Source organism: Parasteatoda tepidariorum, chromosome 6, assembly GCF_982258835.1.
Source record: "Parasteatoda tepidariorum strain Cologne lab strain chromosome 6, Ptep-v5.0, whole genome shotgun sequence".
NCBI lineage: Eukaryota > Metazoa > Arthropoda > Arachnida > Araneae > Theridiidae > Parasteatoda > Parasteatoda tepidariorum.
Genome location: NC_141760.1, coordinates 16867151 through 16889185, shown reverse-complemented (window position 1 = coordinate 16889185; position 22035 = coordinate 16867151). Strand labels below are relative to the sequence as shown.

Below are 22035 nucleotides of genomic sequence, written 5' to 3'. Positions count from 1 at the left end.
CTCACGAACTGCAGAATTCTAAATAATACGTGTCACTACATGTTTACAAAAGAAGATTAATTCTAAATATCTGGGACACCGGTTGGTAGCGAATTATGTGTCGCAATTCTTTAGAATGAATCGTATCCTTGAGGGTTAACTACCAATTGCACTCACTCTGAAATGGTTAAGGAGCATAATTGAGTTTTCATCATAAATAGCAGAAGTTCAGAACAGTCAAGACCTTTTATCATAGTTTTTTTGTGTACTATGGTGTGAAAGGTTTGGGGAAATATAGATAACACTATTCATTAATATTGCTTACAGATAGTTACTCTACAAGTTTCTAGAATTTCTTATAGATACAGAAACGCAATACACAGAAACGCTTTGCCAAACAAGATCTTAAGAAAAAGCTATCCTGAACTATTAGAAATGTGGCTTGTCATTAGAGTGCCTGAGCTCCAAATTCTTCATATTTACTGAAAAATAAGTAAAATAGCTATAAACTGGTATTAATTAAAAGAAGTAGACGATTATCACTTAAAGTATTTTAAAACATAACGATGAGATGAAGACAAAATTAGTTTTGATTAAAAAAAAAAAAAGGGCGGGATTGATCGGGTATTAAAACTTAACTTTTCCGCTAGTTACTTAGTCAATCATGTCACATGTTTCTGAGGCCTCTAATAATTTGGCGAAAAAACGTCGTAAAACCACATGCTTATCATTTTTCAATGTTTGCACGCTATCCCTAAATGACAACTAAAGCTCATTGACCTGCTTTCGCATAATATTATACTTTGTTCATTGATTAATTCTTTCAATACTTTCTTTCTCTGTGACTTTCTCCAATCGAAAGATCTTTTTTTTGGGGGGGGGGTTCTTTAAAACAGTTTTTAACCTTTTATGTTTTTGTCATTTTAATTATTATGAAATAAACATTGAAGAGCTCATATCATAGTAAATAATTTTTTATTTCCTATTTGAGATTTTACGTAGCAGCAAATTTTAATTTCAATACTAATTTTTGTTCCTTATTTAGTCTTAGTTTCTCTCACCTTCTTCATACTCTTAATTTCATACTTACCAGCTTTAGTCACCTACTTTCGTATTTACTAGTCTTATTCTCACGCTTGGCAGCAGGGCTAAAAAAAATTAAAGGGCTAGTTCATTCCGCTCTTAGAGCTGAAGCTACGATTTCCCTCCTCATGACGTCACGCTGCACACAGATCTCGGAGATCGCAAGCAAATATATTATGAAAACTTTGTATCATTCTTTCCACAAAACTAAGTTCGACTTTTTCTTGATATTAGATTTCGAACTTCATGCAATTAACATATTATTTCCTTTCAAAAACATAGTTTTAAATAATTTTCTTGGCCAAAATATTAAATTAAATACCATTTCAAACTAGTAAAAATATTTTACTAGTTGTCGTAAATGACGCTATAAATACTTTATGTTAAAATTTTCAGTTTTAACTTTTATTATTAAGCAAAAAATTAATTCGTATATCGACGCATTTTTAGCTACATATTGTTCGATAACAATAATTTGTAAAGTTAGGTTAAATTCAGAATCTTGATTTTAAAATATGCTGTTAAGGCAATTTGTTTATACTTAATCGTTGGGAAACAACAGCCTTAAACGCTAATTATTCTAACAAAATAATAATTTAGATTCATAAAAATATTAGAAATTTTGCAATTGCTTATAGATATTTAAATTTAGAAGAATATAATTATGTAAAAAAATAATTATATTATAATTAAAAAAATAATAAATATTTAGAATAACTACATTTAAAACTAAGTTATGAAACTAGGAGAATTTTAACTATTAATTATCTATACTTTTCATTTAAGTTTTTTTTTCTCTGACTTAATCATTTTTAAATTTTTGAAATAGTTGGGCTGTTTTAATTTAGATGGCGAATTCTTATAAAAGTTCTGAAATGCAAAATAAACGTATTTCTGTTCTATTCACTGCGGTATATCGTCCCTCTAATAAATACACTTATAAATTCTTTGACACTTTTTGATTTTCTGTTGCATGCACACTTTGAAAAATGTTCTCAAATTCCTGAGACACTTTCATCCATGCAGATGACGGAACAATTAGTCCTCTCTTAGATAAGAGAGCACTCGGTAGAGTTAGAGCAATTTTAAAATCATTCTAATCGGCAATCCAAGCAAACGATTTCTCATATTATCTTCATAATCTTGTTTTAAGAAATTCTAACTGCATATTCGTTCATATTTAATATTAACTGGGTCATTTCGTTTGCAATGTTGAAGCCATTCTTTACATAGTTGTTCATTTACTTTAGGGAACACGTGGAAAATTATATTTTTTCCTTTTGTGTTTCTATCAGAATTTTTGTAAGTTGCAATGGCACAAACTGGCATTTCATAAATAATTTTAAATTTTTGTAATTCACTTCACAAAACTGAGAAGAATCATTATAGGAAACAGAGAATGTCTTGGAATATGTCACAAAAAAGAATGCTCCAATATTAGTTGAAGCTAGTTAGATCGAACGCTTCGTTCTTGAAGTAAAAGTTCAAGCTTTGCGCCACCGTGACGTCACTGGCGAAAATCGGAAGTTTGGCGCCGGCGAGAGTTTCTTCAAAGGAGTGAACTAGCCCTACTATTCTCTTTAGCTTTGGAGACATAGTTTGGCAGGGATAACCTGGCTGGTAATGCGTTGAGTTCATGTCCGAGAGGTCGTGAGTTCGATCCCTGTCGGCCGAAGACTGCCCTTATACAAAAAGGTGACTGGTGCATGCTGAATCTGTCGAGATCACAAAGTCCTCCAATCTCCCATAACAAATCAATACCTACGAGGATTACTGGATCGGAGATTGATCATGCTCTGGTTCGGGTCAAAATTACGATCTGCGCATGGGTGGATGGTGTGTGAATGTGTCCTCCCTGTAATCTATCCATGTTGCCTCCGGATCATCCTCAAGGATTTTTCACAGACCGTCGCCTATAGCTCATTGTGCAGCTCTAGTGCGACGTCCATAAAAAGGTACTGTATAGTACCAGTTTCAGTTTACCACTTCTAAACTGAAATATTTGTTTCTTATTTTCCCACTTATTATTCTCTGTTCGATAGCTGTCTTCTTATGATAAATACAGACTTTTCACGGCCCCATACTTTTTTAGTTTTGTTCTCGCTTAGGTTTCTCACATAGGATTTACTACCATTAAGTTTTCTTACTTACCATAACAAAGGTTTTACTACCATTAAGTTTTGTTACTCAGCATCCTAAGTCTTATAGTTATGGGCATTATAGCAGTATCCGGCTATTGTACCATTAAGTTGCACATTCAATCAATTAACTCAACCACACTTACTAAATAAATGTATTCGATCTGAATCGAAATTAAGAGGATTAAAATTTGTTTTAAGTATTATAAGCTAAAATTTTGTCTAAAAACTTTATTGTAATCACCTATGGGGACATTTTATTCAGCAGTATTTGAAAACCTTATCACACTTACATGATAAACCTTCTTAGGATTTAAGTTTTAAAAAAAATTAAACAATGGTTTTAGTGCGTTAATTAAACTACAAAATAAAATAGCATTATTCTGATAAAAGAGGAGAAAGTTTTTATTGGTGAGGAATCTATTCTCTTTTCTTATCTATCTTCTTCATTGTTCCGATAGCAGAAAAAGCCATAAAGATTACCAAAGACAATTCAATCTTATAGCATTGTTACAAATTTATTATTTCGTTCTTCCCCAAATCTTGAAATAATATGCGGAACATATTTACGTTCTTTTATCTCCTTCGGCCTTGTAATATGAATTGGGCAGATAAAAGAAATCGATGACTGGTGAGATACACTGCATTCTATATATCTTTAAATATAAAATCCTACAACCCCAGAAAATCGAGCCATGGTGGTACAGGGTATAGAGCGTTCGCCTTCCAATAAAGTGAACTGGGTTCGAATCCCAGAAATAGCTTGTCGATGCGAATTCTGCACTTGGATCGCATCGACCACAATTCTCAGTGGTAGACTGATCATGGATTAGAGGCCCATTGCCGTAGGCTAACCGTGAGAGGTTTTCCTGTCCATGTAAAGCAAATGCGGGTTTGTTCCATTAAAAAGTCCTCTATGAAGGCAACATTTATCCCAATACTGATCCAGAAGTTCCCTTGTCTTCTGGATTGGGCTCACAATTACAAGGCTGTGGAGTTGAACATTATTAGTCCTAAGCCCGAAATTGAGCCGGCCTTTTAACGATGGTTATAAAATAAAATAAAACAATCTGACAATGTTCTTAATTTTTAACGTCGAATTCTGCTAACTCACCGTTAAAAAAAAAGTCATTAAAATGAGGGATTTAGAGAGTAATGTAATGATGCGCTCTAATACTAGGACCCTAGTACCGAAAGGGTTTATGTAATTTTAACAATAAAATTTTGAGCTGAATTTTGCTATCGCTTAACTGACATTTTTTATGGACTCATCGAAACTAATTTTTAGCTAAATATATACACATAATGATGAATAATGATTTTGTTAATACAATTTATGTTTCATTTACCTTTTTGCTTTACCTAAAATGTACTCTGCTGCATGTTAAGCTTTTTGATTTACTTTAGTAAACACTGAATATAAATTTTTAAAAAAAAGGTACATTTAATAATAAATATTGATTTACTATTCCAAGCTATTTCATATACATAATTTTCCGATACTTTTATTGCAAGTTTACTATTGAAGATTAGCATGGGGTAAATCTGTCTACTCTTCAAAAATTTTGTTCTTAAGAATGCAAGAAAAAAAATTCTTAACTGAAATAATTAATAGTTTATCTTTTAATGGTGACTATAAAATTTTAAAAACTAACTTCATGACTCGCAATAATTATAACAAATAACTCCAGTCTTACCAGTTACAAAATAAATTTTATTATCTTTTTGTAATTGATTCTATTAGAGCAGTTAATACCTAAATGACCCAGAACAAACCTTTTTTTTTATTTTTGAAAACTACCCTCACCTTATTCTAAATCGCATAGTATTTGGATATTTTTAAATATTACCGTTAGGGTCTTCCAACTTTTTACTCGCGGATTTCGAGAAAAATGCATGTCGAGTATCACTAGATAATAAAATTTCGTATGGTAATAATATTCGTTATGAAGTATCCAGATAATAAAAACCTTAATAAGATACACATTTTGTTTAACCTTTTAAATTCTCTTCTTGCTATTAGCTCTTAATACTTATAAAATATTGATATATTGAATTGTTTACTACTAATGTTTTCAACTTAGATTTCTTAGTTTTTTTCTTTACCTTACAACAAAAAGTTCATTGACATTAAAAATTGATGTATTCTTTTTAATTCAGTTGTAATAATTTTCTTTTATCAAATTTTATTAATTACTATAAAACAATTATTCTTAACGTTTTATTGTTTCTATTGCAGATGAATCCACAACATACCGTTCCCACTATTGATGATAATGGATTCTATCTTTGGGAAAGGTAAGATGAAGTTTAAATCAAAATCTTAGCGATAAAGTAAACTGATTAAAAATAATATGAAGCACATTTGATAGAAAACTGAAATAAAATGCACAACATCGTAACATAAACGATATCACACATAGCTCTGCCGACGCAAAACTTGTAAGTTCTTATTACATTTCCTTTGCTTTCACATTGCATTCGAATAAGTTACGCTTATGTTTCGAAACTTACGTCTTTAAATTTGATTACTGAAGAGTTGTTATTTAACCTGCACGCTAATGCTTCTTTAATTCAAGTGTACCAATTTTAAAATTTTATTGCAGTATTAGGATTTATTTGTGTGCCGAAAATTAAAGTAATTATAAATTTAAAAGGAGAGGTACCGTAGTAGATTAAGTGATTGAGATTATATTATATACAGAGAATTGGGTTGTAAAATTTGATAGATGTATCCAGTCGATCAAGTTTAAGATAATTAAAGAAAAATGAAAGATTAATTAAATAACAAATTTTGATGATAAATTTGGAGCATCATAAATTGATGGAAAGAAAAGGCCAAAAGTGATCGAAAATAGTGGGAGGACAATTGCTTAAGTGCCACGTGAATTTAACCCAACAGCAAGGGCTCGTGGTCAAGATAAAGTTAGGGGACGACTGAATAACATCTATGAAATTTATACACGACAATAAATGAGTTGTAACTATCCTCTAGTCAAATAAATACACAAAAAAAAAAATGAGTTACTCACCTCGATGAACAAACATGAAGACGTCGAGGGACGACAAAGACGTTGAGAAAAAAAAATACAAAGTATTCAGGTTCACTTATTTAATTTCTAAAATACATTTTTTTTACAGAGGACCATCGAATCCCCTGAGTGGGGAGGGGTGTAGTTATAATAATAAAGGGAAGCAACTGGCTAAACACAAAATTGATCTAAAATAAAAAAATGATGAATCAAAAAAAAATGGCAAAAAAAGTAGCTTTGGGGTGGTTTGGCGTGGCTCGCTGACCAAGAGGGCCAGCTTACCAGCCGCACCGCAATCCCCGAGAGAAGTGTGTACTCTTCAGTACCAAAAAACGTTAATAATAATGGCGTCACTTAAGCGCGGGAAAATGCGAGTTGAAAAGCAGGAGAGAGAATGACTGTGATTGGATGGGGGGATTACTACACGATTAGGTCACCACCAATCAGTGCAAAAAATAGTACTCCCACACATACAAAAAGGCGTGAACACGCTAAAAAAAATTCTGGAAAATTCTAGAAAAACCAACCGGAAGAATCACTACGTGCAAAAATTTGGAGGTTACTTGAAAGTGATGGGAAAAGAATTTAAGTGGTGACGTAAAAGAAAGTGAGGGAAGAGAATTCGTCCTTGAAGGACAGTGGGGTCAGACGACCTTGAATTGTAAAAGGTGAAAAGGAGAAAAACACAAAATGTGTTGCTAACTTAAGAGTAAAAAGAGACATTTTCAATTCTCTTCACAGAGAAAAAAAAATGAAGAGAAATAAAAAGAAAAGTGCAAATATTATAAACAATGAAAGATTGAATTAAAATTAAATTAAAATTAAATTCCGGACATAAAAAAAATTGTCACACAACACTGTGACATCAAACAACCAACATTAAACTAAAAAGGGATTAAATTAAAACAATTAGAAAAAAAAACGTCACACATCACTGTGACATCAAGCAATGAGAAAAAATTTTGTATTAAATTTATTCATTAATAATATATTGTTGTAGGCCATTAAGACAAATGGTGCGATTTTTCTTGTTTTACAGTGGCACCATCTATGCAAGAATTTGACTCCTGCCACACCCATTCGTCACACCCGTTTATAGGGTAGACCCATTCATACATCCATAGATCGTAATTTTGACCTGAACCAGAGATGATCAATTTCCAATTCAGTACCCCCAGAGGTACAATTAGTTAAAGGAAAATGGAGAATTTTGTGACCCGACAGATCCAACGTGCACCAGTTGCACGGGGAGTCTTTGATCGGCGGAGTTCGAACTTTCGTTCTCACGAACGCGAGTGCAGCAACTTGCCATTCAGGCTATTCGGGCCCATTAAAAATCTAATGATATATTTAATCTAATAATATATATATAATATATATTGTTGAAAATTCCTGTATTAATTATATAGCACCTTGTGAAGATTAAACATAAATTACATTTGTAACATTGGTTTAAATCTTGTTAATGCAATTCAGATATAAATATTTCGTATGGATATTTTAAACCTGATAGACCTAATTTCTCAAATTTATGCGCAGGCTACTAAAAGGAAATTTTAGAAAAAGAATACATGTTTTTCGAAGCGTAAAGCTGCAGTTCGCAATTTTGTTGCGACTTATGGCTCTATTGGAAATCAATACATACACATTAGAGATGAGACTAGCTCGGATTCATGATCAAATTTTCACTAACTTCTTTGCTACAAACTTACTAACTAGACTACTGTTTCTCTAATACACTACTGTTTTAAACAAACATTTGGTTCTCTTTTTAAGTATAAGAAATGTAAAATTTATGAAGTATAAAATTTACAGTGCTTGTTCAGTTCTTTTGCCTCGTGAGTCTAGCATTAATTCTCAAATGATTTATATTTAGCTTAATATTTTGATTTTTCATTTTTTGTTTTAAACATCTTGAAGTTTCGGTTGGTTCAATTTTTCTCTTTGCTTTTACTTTCGCAGGTTGGTGATAGAAAAGTTTTTATTCACTAATTTCTTTGTTTGGATATCAAAGTCCAACGAGATAAATTTGGCCTTAATCCAACTTCAGGTTCGGGGCTGACTTTGGTTCTAAGTAATCCTATGTATATCTTAAACAGGCGGATTCGGACCTTTGGAAGAGAGCCCTAACTCACCTTTAACCGCTTCCCATACTAATTTTTTTAAAAAACAAATTCAAAACTTGGCTATCTTCTAATCACAGCAGATTATTATTATTATTATTATAATTATTATTATTATAATTATTATTATTATAATTATTATTATTATAATTATTATTATTATTATAATTATTATTATTATAATTATTATTACTATAATTATTATTAATATTTTGCTTCAACATGAAACAAAAAGCTTCATGAAACAAAAAGTTCTGAAAACTTCTGCTACACCCGAGTTTTCTCGGGATGATAAATATTTGCAATGTATACATACCTGGGCCGGGATGGCTCAGGGGGTAGAGCGTTCGACTTCCAATGAGGTGAACCAGGTTCGAATACGAATTTCGCATCCGGCTTGCACCGACCACAGTGCTTCTCCAGTGGTAGACGAATAATGGGTTAGAGTCCCCTTGAAATCAGGCTAACTGTAGGATGTTTCCGTGGTTTTCCACTTCATGTAACTGAAATGATGGTTACTTCCATCAAAAAGTCCTCCACGAAGGCAAATTTATGCCAATACTTGATCCAGGATTTCTCTTGTCTTCAGGATTGGATTCAGGATTACAAAGCTACCGAGTAGCATTAAACCCAAATAATTGTGTCGGTTGTTCAACGATGGTAATAAAATATATACATACCTGAGTTAACTCTGGATAATCGGGGAAGCTGTAAATACATACAATTATCATACAGAAAAATACAAATAAATATAAAATTACAAAGAAGAAAAAAACGGATATTTTTTAAGACCAAAAGGCTTTAAAAAGAGTTCAAAAAATTTTAAATTGCAACATTGAAATCTAAAGCCAAACATAATATACCAAATTTAGTTTTATCAAGTTGTTTACTTTTCCGTTATTTATTATATTCTATTTTTGTTTCATGGAATGTCAATTATTTCGCATAAAAAGTATTTACTGTAAATCAAGTTTTGTATGAAAATATGTACTTACTCCTTTACTTAAATAATTAATATGTTTGTTGTTTTTTAGTCGTGCTGTTTGCACATACCTTGTGAACAAATATTCTCCTGACAGTCCTCTGTATCCCAAGGATCCAAAAGAAAGAGCCCTTGTCGACAGGCTGCTTTATTTCGATATTGGCACTCTCTATAAGGCTGAGCTTGAATACATGGTATGTATTTTAATATCCTTTATATATCTTATAGACATACACTATACTCTAATATCACTTTAAGTAATCATCCACGACTGCCTGTCGTTCCGTTTTATTTCGTTGTCGAATTATACAAATATATGCTTACAAAACAATATGAAAGCCTTTTAAAGTTAAACACGTCAGACAGAAATTTAATTCGTGCTATCTTTTACGATATATATCATAGTATTATTTAAAACAGATTACCGTTTCGTAGTTTTACTGAACTCCTAGACTTGAGGGCCTATTTCGATAAATGAGGAGAACGTTCTTGAAAAAGAAACAACTATATGGTGTTGCAAGAGCATTGGGTTTGATTGGTTCACAAAAATGGCGCATCTTAAGCTGACATGCGCGCTACTCGCACCCTACTCGCACCGAACGCATTGCTAGTGGAACAGAGTGGTAGACGGATCATTTGTTAGAATCTGAGTGACGTCAGGCTGATCGTGGGAGGTTTCCGTGTTCTTTCCTCTTTATGTAACGCGAATGCGGGTTAGTATTTTTTCCAGTAGAGCAGTTCCCAATTCTTCTGGGTTGATTATAAGCTGGGTAAGCTCAGTATTGGGTCGACTATTCACCGTCGGTTATGAAATAAATTATATTGGAACTTCGTTCCGACAGATACTGAGTAACATTTAAATAAGTGGAAAAAGCAACCCTTAACAATATTTATTTTTCTATTAGTTTAAGAGGTTGCAAGTCAAATATATAAATATGCGTTAGATTCAACATAGTAACAAGTTTAAGAAAAATAAAACATGAGAGATTAAAATATTTAAATCAAATCGGAATTTACTTTTAGTGCTAAGATAAAAATATACGAAGTCTTTGTTCTAACTCAAAATCTTTTAAGGAAGAAAAAACATCAAAGCATTTTACGAAATTGAAGTAAAACAACCGTAAAATTAACAAAAATTTCTTAAATTCGATTACAAATAATTAAAAAAAACGATAAACCCAACATATAATTAGCATTTAATCTTGTTACCTTGGCAAGACGCTGCACCCATTTGCTTGGGAAGTGTTGCCATTTCGCAACCCTTGGAAAACTGTCTTTTTACATTCACTAAGTAAAAACTCTCTACGCTTCTCTGTAACTTACACTCATAGGATATTCTTCTTTTTTTAGTATCCCATATTATTCTTGGGAAAGGCAGAAGATCCCGAAAAGAAGGAAGCTTTTGAGAAAACCTTGGCGTTCTTAGAAGAGTTTCTTTCCAAGACTCCATACGTTGCGGGTGATCATCTGACTGTTGCTGACCTCTCCATCCTTGCAAGTCTAACTTTTGCAGAAGTAAGACAACTAAAATATACTTAATTATTCTTGAGTAGCTTAAATGTAATTAGTAGCTATAAAACGTTTTCGTTATACTAAAAGTGTTGTACAATATGCTCTATGCAATGTTGTACAATATTCAGTGCCCTTAATTCGTGTTTTTAGAATCCATGTCAAAAATGCGATGACAAAAAAAAACTATGCACAGTAGGGGTCTCAAATCAGAGTCTAAGCGAAGAAGTCACAAAAACGTAATTAAAATATGTTGCATCACTAGTGAATTGGCCATGATAGAAAATAGCATAATCCAGTTTGATTGCCTGATGGGACATGGTGTTTCTAATAGTTACCTTTCCACTTTTTTCCTGCAATCAAAGATATTTTGATGTTTTCATTTTCGCCTTCCTCGGTAGTGATTTGTTAGATTTCGATGGCAGTTTTATTTTTAATTTTTCTTGTTTCGATTTCTAAATAGCGACAGCTTGTATTCACACTTTTTTTACTTCATTTTTGACAAGGATTCTAAAAAGGACGCTGATTACTGTGCACTGTTCAGAGAAGTGAGGATTTATTTTATTTAATAAACTTACATTTTTAATATCAGTTTTCTATATATACATCTATCTTTTATATAATATAACAAGAGAGTGAAATGATAACAAATAGCCAATCACAGAAGACTTGCGGTTAGTAACGCACAAAACAGCCAATTAAAATTGAGAACGCATGTGTGTGAAAAGGTAATAATTTTTAATAATGCTGTTGCTAAAATGCTACAACTAAACTTACCAGCTAAAGCTGAGTGGCGATTTTTATTTTATTTTGATTATGTTTAATGATGTTGTACCAGTTTCACATTGCTGTCCGTGCATTTTTATTGGCCTGAAAATCACGTGGTAGGATCCAGTATTTCCTCATTCATTTCCATATTGTTTTGGCTGTCATCAGCATAAAACTAACAAAAGTCATAAAGGTATTCGCGATCGCAACGAACTATAGGGGGCGTTGTTGTATGAGACTAATACCTGCGATTTCTATATGAGCAGTCATTCAGTTACTCTAGAGACGTCGTTAATGTAGCACGTAGCATTACAACGTTCCTTCTTTATTGTGGCTAATTAAATTTAAAAAAGAAAAATGCTTGATATTCTTTCTTATGCAAACGAAAACAAAATGGTATCTCTTTTTATTAGAGAAGGAATATCCAAAACACATCGGAAAAATATTTGTACATTAACAGAAAAAAATATGTATATTCTTATAACAGTTAAAACCTAATGCCCGAGAAATAGTATTACTAAATTTATTGATATAACATGAAAGGCCCATTTAAACTTTACATTCTATAGTTTTAAGAATCATATTACTTCAAACATTAAAATGAACAAAAAGTATACATAAGCCTCATAATTTTATGAAATTTAATTTTTTAAACAAAGTTTTTTGACAACAATTTTTATCAAAATATTTCAAGTTTCAATAAAAATCATTATTTAGAAACTAAGAAACGTAAAATAAAGAATGCTGACGAAACAAAAAAAAAAAAAAAAAAAACAATTCTTTTTTGTCGCCATTTTTAGTGCTACGAAAATTCGTCTTTGGGATTTGCCAAAAACAAAACAAGGTGCAATTTTATTTTTTCAGGAGGGAAATATTTTACCGAAAAAACGAAAATGTACCAATTCCCACAACATAAAACTTTATCTTGGTAAACGTACGTTTTGGAAATGTTATTTCATTTGGAATCTTATTTATCAGAGTTCATATGGCGATATGATTGTTTTGAATCTATGCTAAACTCTATATCGGCTCATTTTCCACTGAAATCAGATTGACTATTTTGATTTTAAATAAAGTGTTTTATTTTATGAATTGTCGCAAAAATTTTAAGTGTAAATTTGCGGCACTTAATCGCCAAATCTGTAGCGGCGGCGGCGTTAATACGTAAGTACCGAATTTTTATTCCATACTTTTCTGAATCATATTACTTCAAACATTGGAATATACAAGAAGTATACATAAACACATAATGTTATACCATTTAATTTTTCAAAAAAAGTATTTTGAGAACAATTTTTATCAAAAAATTATAAACTAAAAAACGGAAAATAAAGAATTCTTAGGATGAAAAAACGATTTTAAGAATTCTTTACATTGAAATAAAAACTTTCATATTGTTTCTTTTTTTTATTCTTATAGTTCTTAATCAGACGTAAAAAACCATTCTGCATAGAACCATCATCAAATGAAAAAAAAAATATTTACAAGCAAATTTTTTATTGTAAAAATCATTGCACTTACCTGATTTATAATTCCCGGAGAATTCCAAAATGATAAGTTCCTTGTTTGAAAACTTTATTCTCAAATAAAAGATACATAGTTTTTCCCTTCATTACTTTCAGATAACATACTACACAGCAAAATTTTATAATTGATATGAATTTGAATATGTAGCTAAAAACAGAATAGTTGAATTCTAGTTGAACTTATTCTTTCAAAACTAAAAAATACTTACCAAGAAAACGTTTAAATTAATTACGAATCAGCACAAATGGCACTATTTCAAGTAGCTTGGATAATTTTTTATCGTTGTTTTCCGAATTATATGGATACAGAAATATATACTATTCTATAACGAAGAAGAATATGCTATAACTATTACAATTCTGTATGTTCTGAATTCATATTTATTCACTGGAAAGACGAAAGCAATGTTGACTTCATTTTAATTCGTAATGAATTGAAGACAGAAGAAATGCATTTTACCTTAATACACACATCTGTAACAGTATCCGAAATCGGAAGTCATCAGTTGCAAGTTTGTTGATAATAAAAATTAAAAATTATTGAGGAATTTTTCTTCAAATGATTGGCGTGTTCTGTTCCTGAAAGTTTTACTAATATTCTGGAGATTTTTTTCAAGTTCTTCGGCTTTTTCCTTAGGGAAATTTTGTTTCTTATTTGCTGCTAAAAAATGTCGTCTGATTCAGTCAATGATTTTGATGGAGCTAAATGAAAAAGTGATAAATTAATGTCTGATATTTGCAGGCTCCCGCTAGACGGCGTACTCGAGCGTTGCGATCGCGAATTGCTTTTCTATAAAGATTTTTGCATCCCTTATTTAAAGTTGTAGAGCTCCTGAATTAGACAGGCCGACTTATCATTTATAAGTAGCAAGCAAAGAGCTAACATAAGCACATAACATAACTAATACTAACATAACGCTAACTTGCGAACTTGTTTGCTCCAATATTGCTTGATAGGTCAGCTCTGATAGAATAGGAGCCTTAGTTTTCCTGTACAGCTATTATTACGTTTTTAATTCAATTTTTGGTTCAAAACTAAGAGAATAGTTGCATTTATTATTATTATTATAATGTAATTCTGCTCTACATTTTAAGATAAAGTTAGCTAAGAAGGTCGTCAAATCTCATTAACCGTTTTACAATTATTATTGTTGTGCAAATAACGTTAACATACTGTAATAAGTTACAGTTAAAGAGATCTGTTTAGTGATTTAAAACTTAATGATCATGCACAATGAGATGCAAACAAAAACAGTATTTAATATGTCCGCCCATTTGGTAAACGAAAATATTAAATTACGGTTGTAAACTCATCAAATTTTTTTGAACGATATATTGTTATAACTATATATTGTTATAAAAATATAATTATTATTTTAAAAAATGATTACTTAGAAAAATTAATTCTTCTTACCAATGTGTCTAAATATTTATAATACTAACAGATAATAAGATTTTCGGGTGGGAAGTGAAGGCACAAGAGTAAGCAAACAGGATTTCTTTTAGTACATACATGTTAAGCGAATAATTTTAACTTTAATAGGAAAACTGTTAGTATAAGAAACGACAATAATTGCGAAGCAATTATCGGGGTTGGTGAGCGACAGCGAACAGGCGCATAGCCCTCCAGAATAAATATATACAGTGGAACCTGTCTAAATTGACCACCCTCGGGACCAAGTCAAATGGTCACTGTATAGAGGTGATCACTTTATGAAGACTCCTTAAAAAGGACTCTTTAAATAAAACTTGTAGAAATTGGTCACCTTACTCAAGTGCTCACTTTACCCAGGTGGTCCCTTTTACCGGTTCCACTGTATATATATATATATATATATATATATATATATATATATATATATATATATATATATATATATATATATATATATATATATTTATCGAATATGTTCAAAATGAAGACAAAACAAAGGAAAATTATAGACATAAAAAAGGGGGGGGGAAATAATAATGAAAAAAAATAGCTAACAACTGATTTAAAAAAAAAAAAAAAGGATGAAATTTTCAAAAAAAACTGGAATATAAAAGATATAATCTTTTCATCAGTCCACACGATTATATCCTCAAAAAAAGAGTGCTTTCTGATATTGCATCAATATAGGCAAAACAAAATATATTAATGCAATAGTTATATACATACAATATATATATATATATATATATATATATATATATATATATATATATATATATATATATATATATATATATATATATATATATATATATATATATATATATATATTAATCTCACGTGTCCGTCAAGAGCCAAAATTATTTAATTTTAGCTCTCAGTTTGGTCTTGGTGTAACAAGGATGCAATTCGTTTGTAATTCTGTGCAATTCAGTTCCTCTCAGTTATGCTCAACTTTAAATGGGATTTTTTTATAGTTGTTTGCATTGTTTCAATTGTTCACGTTTTAACATATTTTTTATTCGTTAGTTTCACACTCTTCTAGAAGTCAAATTTTAGTTAAAAAATGAGTAATAATACGATGTCATAAATAATAAATGCATTAACTATAAAAGTAATTTTTTATTCGATATTTGTCGATAATGCGATTATTTTAAACTACATACATAATCTTGCCGTGAAGAATTATCTGGGCTTTAGAACAGATAAATAACTTTAATATTTGAAAAGCTATTTAACTTTTTTTAAAAAATAGCTAATTTGGCGTCATTTTTCAATACAGATGAAAATTATCAAATTCGCTGCCGTATTCTCAAAATTACCCTGACCATTATTGGAACAAACTGTTAAAGGTACTGTCACATAACAATTATACTAATTTTGTTTCTTTTTTATTCTAGTTGGATGACTTCAGTTATGCTGCCTACCCTAAAATCACTGCCTGGCTAAACAAAATGAAATCAGAAGTTCCAGACTTTAAAGAAATCAACGAAATTCCTCTCAACGAATTCAGGGAAGCTTTAAAATCTAGAAAATAAAGAAATGTTGCACATTTGTCATTTTAAAATACGCTTGTTCCTCCTTGAAGCATAAGTTATTTTCACAGTAATATGATTCATTTGTTTTAATACGAATTTAAATAAATCACTGTTCTGTTAAGTTGTGTTGTTCTGTTTTTTTTTTTATGTTTTCCTCCTTTTTATAAATTATTTTAGTCCATGCTTTCAGTTCAATCCAAAGATTGTAAATTGAAGAGCTGTGTGAATGATAAGAAAAAGTAAAGATTATGTATAGCTTTAATTTTTTGTTCTTATTGGCGAAATTCTTTAAATCTTAACATTTATTAAAACTGTTATCTCTCATGGTGTTATAATTTACTGCCAAAGCGCAGGTTTTCTTAAGGTTATTTGCTTATTGTTTGTTTCCAAATGTACGCGAAACATTCTTTCACTTAAATGTCTCCATCCACAGAGAACTCCGAAATTTCACGAGGCAAAATAAATCAATATTATATTAATAATAAAAGTAAGAGTTTGTCTTATTGCTCCAGAACCATTTATGCTAAGAGTTCTGAAACTTGGAACAGATTTAAGATCGGTTTTTACCCCCAATCTTAAAAAATATGGGAAAATGTGAATTTCGATCATAAAAAATGCTTAGTTTTTTTTTTTACTCACCATTAGAATAATGCAACTTAACCGACTGTTAATTCCACCATATTTTTTTTTTCCAATTGTGTCTTCTTATAAATCTCTAGTAACGACACAAAAAAGGTTAAGTTTATTTTTTGCTGATAGAAATGTCTCAAATCCATGAAAAAATGACCGACATTTTATAATTGAAAGACAATAACAAAGGAAATAAATATTAGTGTTATTAAAATATCTGAGCAATCAAAATGGCATGTTTTATGTAAATTATACACTGAAGAATAAAATGACACTAGCATCTATGTTTGCAAAAAGTAGAGACAAATAGATTTCTATTTTAATGACGTTTTTAATTTACAATAACATTTATTTGACATCGCTTATTAAATGCATTACATTATACGAACAATTTTTATTTGGCAAATCTTGAACACTACTTAAATAGACTCTCTATAGATAATTTTATAGATAATTTTAATATTTATTTTAAATATTCAAATAATATTTTAAAAATATTGGTATAATTTGGGCACGTCAGCAAAGTAATTTAAATTTAGGTTTCTTTTATTCATTTTAAACTTTTATTTTTTCAATATATAATATTTCAGAATACATTTTAAAAGTTTAGTATACTAGAGTAACATTTTTGATTTTTTTCGGCTATGGAAACCTAAATGATCGATCTTCGTTTGGCCAAATCCCGACATACTGTGAACACATATTAATGCGAGATAATGTGTAGTTACTTTACGGATCACTAGGTGGCGCTACTATAGTATGGCAAAGTTCTCCTCGCACGGTACTTGATCTTAAAAAAACATCAGTTGCAAGGTATACCGGGCAGTGGCACTTAACCTTGAAACAATATACCAGTGTGGGGTATATACCGGGCAAATGTATACTGGGCAGCATCACTCAAAGAGCAAAGCTAAAAAAACAACTATTAAAAAAGTAAATATCTATTACGCAGGTAGATCACATATTGGGATAATAACAAAAATTTTCATCGTTTTATCAATTCTAGTCTTAGAATAAGGTTTTATGTCATGTAATTTAATACTTGAAGCATCAGTTAGTTCCAAGATTTGTTTTTGGCGTATGTATTGAGCTGAATTATAATTTTCTTTTCACTTTGGATTGAAAAGTTCGATTGGAAATGTTAAAGCAGAAGTATTTTTACTTTTATAAATGCTTAATCCTTTAAATTACTTATTCAATCTAAGGTATTTTTTGTCCAATATTTTACTTAAACTTCATGAAAGCAACCAAAATACTGACCACCCGCGTGCAAGATGACATTCACGGTGACAGGGTTTTATTTATTCATGAATTTATAAATGTTTTAGATTTTGACGTCATCTGCTAAAAATTTGTAGGACAAATTTTGAATATCGTATAAAATTTAATGTAGATACGGAAACAAAAAGTTAAGATTTCATGAAAAAAAAAATTATAATAAATGAAATAAGCATTATTTTTATTGTTTTAAGACAGAGTTAAAAGTCTCGATACAAGATTATTTTTGGGAAATAGAAAACAGCAATTTCTTATTTATTTGAGAAGCGGTTAATGGCTTTAAACAGTACTTTTATTCAAAATTCAAAAACTGTAGGGAAGAAATTAAAAAAAAGCGTTTTTTGTTAACATTAAAATTAGTTTTCCGGGCAAAAAAATTGCTTTTCCATCGATTGTTTTTATGCTTGTTTCGGGGGATAACACTTTCATTTTTCTCATTCAAATATTTTTTTTCTTAAAATGATTTTTAAAAAAAATGCATAACCGTAAAGCAAATTTTATGGACAAAACTAAAAAAAAATTGAATTATGTTACCAAAATAAAAGATTAGCACGCTTATCAATTATAAGACATTAAAAGCTGTATATTAAATTCGAAAAAAAGCATTAAAATCTATCCATAATTAAAACAATAATTCCTTATTATATTTTGGAACACAAGTTTTTAGTACGAATAATTTTTTTCACCTGTAATATAATTCAACAGTCTTTCGTCCATAATTGTAAAATTGACAATAAGTTTTATCCATTATGATAAGACATGATACGATATTTATTACAGTCATTCATATTTATTCACTAAAGTGAAATCTGAAGTGAATGAGATAGTAACCACGTTATGATTAAAGAGAAAATCATTCATTTTTTAAACCATTTAAATTTTACATTAATTTTGTGCAAGGTTATAAAACATTGACAACATTTAAATATTGAAAATCAGCATTGGTAAGATTGACAGTTTGTAAAATTTGAAAGACAACAACAACATTTTTCATTATAAAATGATAGAAGTTGTCGGCCAAAGAATTTCTAACATAACTTGGTGGTTGATCATCACAGTCCTGAAGCAATATTTTCCATCGTGAGATGATGGAATTTGTTGGTCTAAGAAATTCTTACATAACATGTTGGCTGACCATCATATTGTAAAACATTATCTTCCAACATGAAATGATGGAAGTTTGTGGGCCTATCAAAATCCATTACCACATAATGGTCCACTCAAGAATTTTGCCTTGGGAATGTATGAAAGTATGTGCAGAGTTGGACAAAAATGTAATCGATTACATTTTTTGATTACAGTAATCTATTACAATTTTCAAAAATTTTGATTACAGTTGTAATCATAATTACAATATTAATTACAGTAATCAATTACTTGTAATCGTGATTACAATTTTGATTATAGCTGTAATCATGATTACATAATCGATTACAGTAATCAATTACTTGGAATCGTGATTACAACTTTCGAAAAATTTTGATTACAGCTGTAATCAAAATTTCGATTACAACTGTAATCATGATTCCAAGTAATTGCGATTACAAGTAATCACAACAAAAACGATTACGGTTAATTATGATTACAAGTAATCAAAATATATGATTACACATAATCATGATTACAGGTAATTTGATTTTATGTAATTATGATTACATGTAATCAAAATACACGATTACAAGACTATTGTATTCTTATAAATGATTATATTTTACAGTAGATAGTATAATGTATTTCATAATGATACATTTTGCACGTATTTACATGTATTGCATTTTGTACGTATTTGTATACGTACAAATGAATGTAATTAAAATGTATGCACATATGATTTTATCTAGTGCATATGTACAGACATTTTAGTTTCACACACATGTACATACACTTATATTGTAAGTATAAAATATATGTACGTATGTATATAGCTAATAATTACGTATGTATGCGCAAACAATGTAGACATGTACATTTATACACAATGAATATATGCATTTTATGCAAATATTTGTGTATGTAAAATGTACATCTATGTTCATGTACGCATGTATATACAAGTACTTGTTGTTTGTACAAACATACATACATTGTCTGGACAATGTATGTCCCATGCATGCATGTACAATTTATTTATGAACAGTATAATATATGTATACATGTACAATATAGGTATATATGTAGCATGCACAATATATGTAGTATGATGTACAATATGTATATGTATACATGTACATGATATGCATGTTCAATGTATGGATGGGAAAATGTGAATTTCGATCATAAAAAATGTTTAGTTTTTTTCTCAGCATTAGAATAATGCAACTTAACTAACTGTTAATTCCACCATATTTTTTTTCCAATTGTGTCTTCTTATAAATCTCTAGTAACGACACAAAAAAGGTTAAGTTTATTTTTTGCTGATAGAAATGTCTCAAATCCATGAAAAAATGACCGACATTTTATAATTGAAAGACAATAACAAAGGAAATAAATATTAGTGTTATTAAAATATCTGAGCAATCAAAATGGCATGTTTTATGTAAATTATACACTGAAGAATAAAATGACACTAGCATCTATGTTTGCAAAAAGTAGAGACAAATAGATTTCTATTTTAATGACGTTTTTAATTTACAATAACATTTATTTGACATCGCTTATTAAATGCATTACATTATACGAACAATTTTTATTTGGCAAATCTTGAACACTACTTAAATAGACTCTCTATAGATAATTTTATAGATAATTTTAATATTTATTTTAAATATTCAAATAATATTTTAAAAATATTGGTATAATTTGGGCACGTCAGCAAAGTAATTTAAATTTAGGTTTCTTTTATTCATTTTAAACTTTTATTTTTTCAATATATAATATTTCAGAATACATTTTAAAAGTTTAGTATACTAGAGTAACATTTTTGATTTTTTTCGGCTATGGAAACCTAAATGATCGATCTTCGTTTGGCCAAATCCCGACATACTGTGAACACATATTAATGCGAGATAATGTGTAGTTACTTTACGGATCACTAGGTGGCGCTACTATAGTATGGCAAAGTTCTCCTCGCACGGTACTTGATCTTAAAAAAACATCAGTTGCAAGGGCATCAGTTGCACCGGGCAGTGGCACTTAACCTTGAAACAATATACCAGTGTGGGGTATATACCGGGCAAATGTATACTGGGCAGCATCACTCAAAGAGCAAAGCTAAAAAAACAACTATTAAAAAAGTAAATATCTATTACGCAGGTAGATCACATATTGGGATAATAACAAAAATTTTCAAAGAATTTGAAAAGAAGTTTCAATTTTTGATGTCGATCGCAATTTTTTTACGTGATTACTCAGCAAAGCACTTGAAAAATTTTTCTTTCAACAGCGAAGAGTGTGACCTTGTTGGACTCTCACTGCTGACTTTAGCTGAGCAAAACCAAGATAACAATTATGTCGCCATGTTATATTTTATTCCTGATGGATCAGAGAAGTTGTTGCCCTTTTTTTTGGACATTTAATAAATTGCAGAGGAAAATTATTTAAGCGGCACCACAATCACTCCTACGAAGAATTTTGGTTAAATTTCACGTATTCCCTTAACTAGAAAACTTTAGCAAACTTTTATTAATAGAAAAAAACTATTTTTAACGTATTTTAATCAGGGTTCTTTTTAAGAAAAAAAAAATAGTTCTTACCTCAAATGGCTATTTTTCTGAAAATAAATGAAGAAGTATTTTGGAATAAAAATAATAGTTAGCATTAAGTCTTGATAGTTAAATTCAAAATTTAACAATTGAAGAAAAAGTGTTTTAATTGTTAATTTAAAATGAAATAATAGTTTGTACCTCAAATGACTATTTTTCACTGAAATTAAATAAAAAAAAGTCACATATTATTTAGGAATATCAATAACTTTTTGTGTACATTAAGTCCTGCTTGTTAAATTTGAACTTTAAAAATTAAAGAAAAATTGAAGAGGTAAAATTAATTTGTACCTAAAATGGTTATTAATTTATT

The 22035-nt window shown here is 29.9% G+C and overlaps 1 protein-coding gene across 2 annotated transcripts in view; it reads left to right on the top strand.

Moving 5' to 3' along the window:
- LOC107440091 (glutathione S-transferase 1) overlaps positions 1-16234 on the top strand; it is a 33668-nt gene extending 17434 nt beyond the window's left edge. For both annotated transcript variants that reach the window (XM_043049129.3, XM_043049127.3), the window contains exons 2-5: positions 5440-5498; positions 9390-9531; positions 10688-10852; positions 15976-16234. In XM_043049129.3, coding sequence (XP_042905063.2) covers positions 5440-5498; positions 9390-9531; positions 10688-10852; positions 15976-16113 — 504 coding nt within the window. In that variant the 3' untranslated portion in view covers positions 16114-16234. The remainder of the gene's footprint in view (positions 1-5439; positions 5499-9389; positions 9532-10687; positions 10853-15975) is intronic.
- Positions 16235-22035: the final 5801 nt, after the last annotated feature.